General features: G+C 44.5%; 1 protein-coding gene across 1 annotated transcript; it reads left to right on the plus strand.

The window, feature by feature from the left end:
* The first annotated feature begins 288 nt into the window (after positions 1 to 288).
* kcnk15 (potassium channel, subfamily K, member 15) lies at positions 289 to 5,343 on the plus strand. The gene is made up of 3 exons (XM_060936713.1): positions 289 to 309; positions 1,363 to 1,654; positions 4,448 to 5,343. The coding sequence occupies exons 1-3, from the start codon at positions 289 to 291 to the stop codon at positions 5,341 to 5,343; spliced, it is 1,209 nt and encodes a 402-aa protein (XP_060792696.1).
* The last annotated feature ends 656 nt before the right edge of the window (positions 5,344 to 5,999 follow it).

Below are 5,999 nucleotides of genomic sequence, written 5' to 3' on the forward strand. Positions count from 1 at the left end.
AAAAAGATTATAAGGCCTCTCTCGGCTTCCGTAGATTTTACAGTGAAGTCTGGGTTTATTTTTAATTAGTTTGAGGGGAAATACTAAGTAGGGATGCTGTTACTAAGCAACTTATTTTGGGTATCTCTCTCTCTCTCTCTGGAAGGAGTGGATGTGCATGAGTGTGTGTGTGTGTGCGCGCATGTGCAACACCTTTGCTTCTGCTACTACAGCAGGATTGAGTCTTATTCCGTGTGACTCCCAACACTCCACCAGCAACGAGTGATGCTTGTTTTCCGACGAGGCTAAATGACATGCATGTGGAAAAAGGTAAGAGCATGTCGGTACATTGTGTGTGTGTGTGTGGGTATCTCTGACTTCCATGCTCATACGCGCGTGCACTTTTATCATTTTTGTGGACATTTTCAAGGTTTTGGATCTCTCTCTCTCTCTCTCTCTCTCTCTCTCTCTCTCTCATGATGTAAATGCATAAGGTGATCGTTATTTTGCCACACACACACACACACACACACTGAGCAGACAGGAAAATCAGAAGACCCTGGAATCAGAATCAGAGTAGAATTATGCGCGCGTGCTGCGTTCCCCTGAACGCAATAAGATGACATCACACATTAATTGTCTGAATGAGCTCATGTTTGATTAATCGACTAGTTAATTTGTTCTGATTATTATAGCTCATGCGTCGTTCTCTTCTCTCCTACTTTATTCCACATTGCTCCAATAGGGCTTAAATAACCCACCAATCCACTGTGTTCACGAACGTGAAAAACCTGTACAGCTGATCGTCGATTAATCGATTAGAAGACATCATGTTCAACTCTGTGTAGCTCTTGAGACCTTTCTTCCATGTCTGATTTTCATTTCGAATCACTTTATTCCAAAATGCTGCTTTGAAGGACTAGTGTGTGTGTGTGTGAGGGGGGGAGATATGAAAATTTAAACACAACTAATCGATTAATTGGTGAAATCATGCTCCTTTCCGGCAGGTTGTCATGATTATTTCCTATCTTCCTTTCCTTTCCTGGGTGAAATTGTGTTTACTGAAAGAACAAAGATGATAGGAACTGTGTGAGTGATCTGATGACTCATGGCGGCTGGTTGATTTATGGACTGATCGGCTCTTTGCTCTCTGATCAATTTCCGACCTTGATTATTGGTCTTATGGTTAAGATTTCTGATGTCTGACCTTTTTCTTGATTTACCCTTCCCTGACAAATCTGATTGTATCAGTTACAGCGCACTGTAGCCTACAAACTTAGATTTAATGATTGATTACTTGATTAATCGATTGATCAGGGCGGTTACAGCTCAGTTTCCGACCTCGTCTCTCTCTCTGTCTCTCTCTCTCTCTTCCCTTCTGAGATGAAGAAGCTGAGGAAGCAGACGGTGCGGACCCTCTCTCTGATCCTGTGCATGTTCTCCTACCTGCTGGTGGGCGCCGCCGTGTTCGACGCGCTCGAGTCGGAGTCGGAGAGCGCGAGGCGGCGCGTGTCCGAGCAGCGGCGCGCGGAGCTCAAGGCGCGCTACCGCTTCACGGACGACGATTACCGCGAGCTGGAGCGCGTGGTGCTGCGCGCGGAGCCGCACAGAGCCGGGACGCAGTGGAAATTCGCCGGATCCTTTTACTTCGCCATCACAGTCATTACCACGATCGGTGCGCACACACACACACACACACACGTTTGTCTCACTATGCTTCTGAGGACCTTCCACTGACATAATTATTCATGCAGTTAATTAATGCTGTGCCTGCACTGAATCCTAACCCTAATCTTAATCTCAGTAATGAAAAGGAAACTTTTTTGGCTCTTTTATTTTGTTCAACAACAACAAGAACAACAACAATTTCCTTGTGGGGTCCATCCACATGTCCCCATAACGTCGAATTGGTCAGATTTTTCTATATAGTATAGAAAACCACACACACACACACACACACACAGTTTGTCTCATTATGCTTCTGAGGACCTTCCACTGACATAATTATTAATGCAGTTAGGGCGGCACCGTGGCAGGTTAGCGCTGTCGCCTCACAGCAAGAAGGTTCTGGGTTCGAGCCCCGTGGCCGGCGAGGACCTTTCTGTGTGGAGTTTGCATGTTCTCCCCGTGTCCGTGTGGGTTTCCTCCGGGTGCTCCGGTTTCCCCCACAGTCCAAAGACATGCAGGTTAGGTTAACTGGTGACTCTAAATTGACCGTAGGTGTGAATGTAAGTGTGAATGGTTGTCTGTGTCTATGTTGCCCCTTTTCCACCAAAGCAGTTCCAGGGCTGGTTCGGGGCCAGTGCTTAGTTTGGAACCGGGTTTTTTGTTTCCACTGACAAAGAACTGGCTCTGGGGCCAGAAAAACCGGTTCCAGGCTAGCACCAACTCTCTGCTGGGACAGAGGAAAGAACCGCTTATGTCAGCGGGGGCGGAGTTGTTAAGACCAACAACAAGACCGTGAAAGATCGCCATTTTTAAACGACGAGAAGCAGCAGCTGTACAAACGTGAAGTCATCCATTATTATGATTATTGTTGTTGCTGCTGCTGCTTCTTCCGTGTTGTTTTTGCTTCGATATTCACGCCAAGGTTTATGCAAACGTAGCGACGTAACTGATGTATACAATGACGTAATGACGTGGCTTCCCTTAGCACCACGAGCTATGGAAAAGCAAACTGGTTCTCAGCTGGCTCGCAAGTTGAACGAGTTGTGAACCAGCACCAGCACTGACCCCGAACCAGCCCTGGAACTGATTTGATGGAAAAGGGGTATGTGTCAGCCCTGTGATGACCTGGTGACTTGTCCAGGGTGTACCCCGCCTTTCGCCCGTAGTCAGCTGGGATAGGCTCCAGCTTGGCTGCGACCCTGTAGAACAGGATAAAGCGGCTACAGATAATGAGATGAGATGAGAACAACAATTTCCTTGTGGGTACCATCCAAATGTCCCCATATGGTCGAATTGGTCAGATTTTACTGTCCTTTTGTGGACATTTGGTCTTTAGCAGTGTATAAAAACATGCGCGCGCACACACACACACACACACACACACACACACACACACACCTAACTGTAACCTCAGTCACAAAAAGGAAACTTTTTTGGTTCTTTTTAAATTTTTTTAAAATTTTTCTTAAATAACAAGAACAACAACAGTTTTCTTGTGGGTACCATCCAAATGTCCCCAGAAGGTCGAATTGGTCAGATTTTACTATCCTTTTGTGGACATTTGGTCTTTAGCAGTGTATAAAAACATGTGTACACACACACACACACACACACACACACACACACACACACACACACACACACACACACAAAATTGTCTCACTATCCTTCTGAGAACCTTCCACTGACATAATTATTAATGCAGTTAATTAATGCTGTGCCTGCACCGAACCCTAACCTTCACCTCAGGAAAGAAAAAGAAACTTTGGCTCTTTTATTCTTTTTTTTTAATTTTTGTTAAACAACAACAATTTCCTTGTGGAGACCATCCAAATGTCCCCACAAGGTCGACTTGGTCAGAGTTTACTTCCTTTTGTGGACATTTCGTCCTTAGTAGTATATAAAAACATGCGTACACACACGTTTGTCTCATTATGTTTCTGAGGACTTTCCATTGACATACTTATTAATGCAATTGTTGTGTACACACACACACACACACACACACACACACACACACACACACACACCCCTAACCGTAACCTCAGTAACGAAAAGGAAACCTTTTTTTGGTTCTTTTTAAATTTTTTAAAATTTTTGTTAAATAACCAGAATAACATCAGTTTCCTTGTGGGGACCATCTAAATGTCCCTATAAGGTCGAATTGGTCAGATTTTACTATCCTTTTTTGGACTTTTGGTCTTTAGTAGTGTATAAAAACATGTGTATACACACACACACACACACACACACACACACACACACACACCAAATAATAAACCCACCAGACAAGAAGAATGTGATGTGATGTGAAATTAAAATTTTATCACTTTGTTTGGTAAATGGGAAATTTTTGCATTTTGTACATTAACACTGTTCTTGTATATGACATGTACAGAATGTACACACTCACTGATTTACCTGATAGAAAGATGCTACAAATATGGTAGTGGCGATGATGAAACGTACCAATCGACAGGGAAAAAAATCTCCTTATTACCTCAAGCTCACAATTACGAAGGTTTGTGTTTATGCAAAACTTTTCTGCATAAGCAAATTCATGGATGATGTGAACTGATGACGCAAACAGAACATAAGAAAGAAAATTTCTTTCATCATAGATCTATCGTATGAGGCTCTTCATCGGGGAACACACATTATCACACATCTGTTATAGGCAAGATTTTATTGTGTTCTCGAACCGTTTGTCAAGTAATAATCTTTACTTAAGACAGATTTTAGACATTTATCGCTGACTCCACCTGTGAGATAACGTTTACTTCCTGTTTATTCTCTGCAGGTTATGGCCATGCAGCTCCAGGTACGGACGCTGGGAAAATCTTCTGCATGTTTTACGCTGTTCTCGGGATCCCTCTGACTCTGGTCATGTTTCAAAGCCTGGGTGAAAGAATGAACACTTTTGTGCGTTTCCTGCTCCACCGGGGGAAAAAGTGCCTCGGTTTCCGGTATACGAGCATATCCATGGAGAACATGGTCCTCGTGGGCTTCCTGTCCTGTCTGGGCATGCTGTGTTTGGGTGCGGCTGCTTTCTCACATTTTGAAGGCTGGACATTCTTTCATGCCTACTACTATTGCTTCATCACACTCACCACCATCGGCTTCGGTGATTTCGTGGCTCTGCAGAAGAAAGGTGACCTCCAGGAACGTACGCCGTACGTCATCTTTAGCTTCGTGTACATCCTGGTGGGATTGACGGTGATCGGAGCTTTCCTCAACCTCGTGGTGTTGCGCTTCCTCACCATGAACACGGAGGAAGAGAGGGAACGAGCGTCATTAAAGAGGAAAGAACGCAACTTAGGTTCTCTCGCCAACCAGAATAGTCATAGCACGCTTTTTTTGCCGATGGAAGAGGGGACAAGTTGCACTAACCTCATCCCGTCTCCGGCGAACGAATGCTACCACCGTCCAGCTCTTCCTCGCCCTTCGAGTCCGGCTCGCCAGCAGTCGGATCTCAATTCTCTTTGCTCTTGCTGCTATCGTTTTGATTTGTGCCCCAGCTTCATTCCATCTCAGCCCGCCTGCAACGTTGATTCGGTTTACTACAGTTCCATTTCTTATCGGATCCATGGAGGTTCCTTTACCAGGGAAAACACAGGATTTTCTTCCCCGGGAAGCACTCTGTCTCCTGGGCACAGTTTCAGAGAACTACCCCGTTTACGGAGGAAATCCGTCTGATTAATTGTTCACAACGTTTAAAGATACGATTTACAGATTTGACGGGTATTATATGCATATATTTTTGTAGCACACACAAAACACAAGATCTTTCGCTTGCTGTAAAATAATTTGCACGTTACAATGTTGGCAAATGGGGTAAATAATCTGTCAACACAACAAACCATTAATCTTAAGATGTTCTCAAGAGAAGACCTGAGATGGTATGAAAATGCGATATGCTAGTTTTCAGTCACTCTTAGTGAGAACGTCTTTATAACTTCTCTTCTTAGAGTTAAAGGAAATAATTAGATGCTGTAGATGCTATAAAGGGTTCATACAGCCCTTATGATGGAAAATTTGAGCGTTTGTACATTTTCACGGTGTATAATCAGACCTTTACCGCGAGTTGGCCTAGTGGTTAGCGTGTCCGCCTCTCGATCGGGAGATCGCCAGTTCTACTCACAGTCAGGTCATACCAAAGACCATCATAAAAATGGTACCTATTGCCGTCTGGCAAGGCACGCTGCAATACAGATGCGAGTAGGGAGTCAAACTCTCGCGGTTACCAGAGGACTAGCCCCCCACTGTAACCCGAGCTAGGTAATAGGCGAGCGCTATGGAGATCGGCGCCGCCCTACTGTATGTGCCACATGGCGTGGGAAGGATTTTGATTT

Source organism: Neoarius graeffei, chromosome 13 (genome assembly GCF_027579695.1).
Source record: "Neoarius graeffei isolate fNeoGra1 chromosome 13, fNeoGra1.pri, whole genome shotgun sequence".
Lineage (NCBI taxonomy): Eukaryota > Metazoa > Chordata > Actinopteri > Siluriformes > Ariidae > Neoarius > Neoarius graeffei.

Bases quoted from the DNA above. Each gene is read 5' to 3' on its own strand.
- kcnk15 (XM_060936713.1), top strand. From the start codon at position 289: ATGACATGCATGTGGAAAAAG. The intron at 310-1,362 runs GTAAGAGCATGT...TTCCCTTCTGAG, and splicing joins TGACATGCATGTGGAAAAAG to ATGAAGAAGCTGAGGAAGCA. The intron at 1,655-4,447 runs GTGCGCACACAC...TATTCTCTGCAG, and splicing joins CACAGTCATTACCACGATCG to GTTATGGCCATGCAGCTCCA.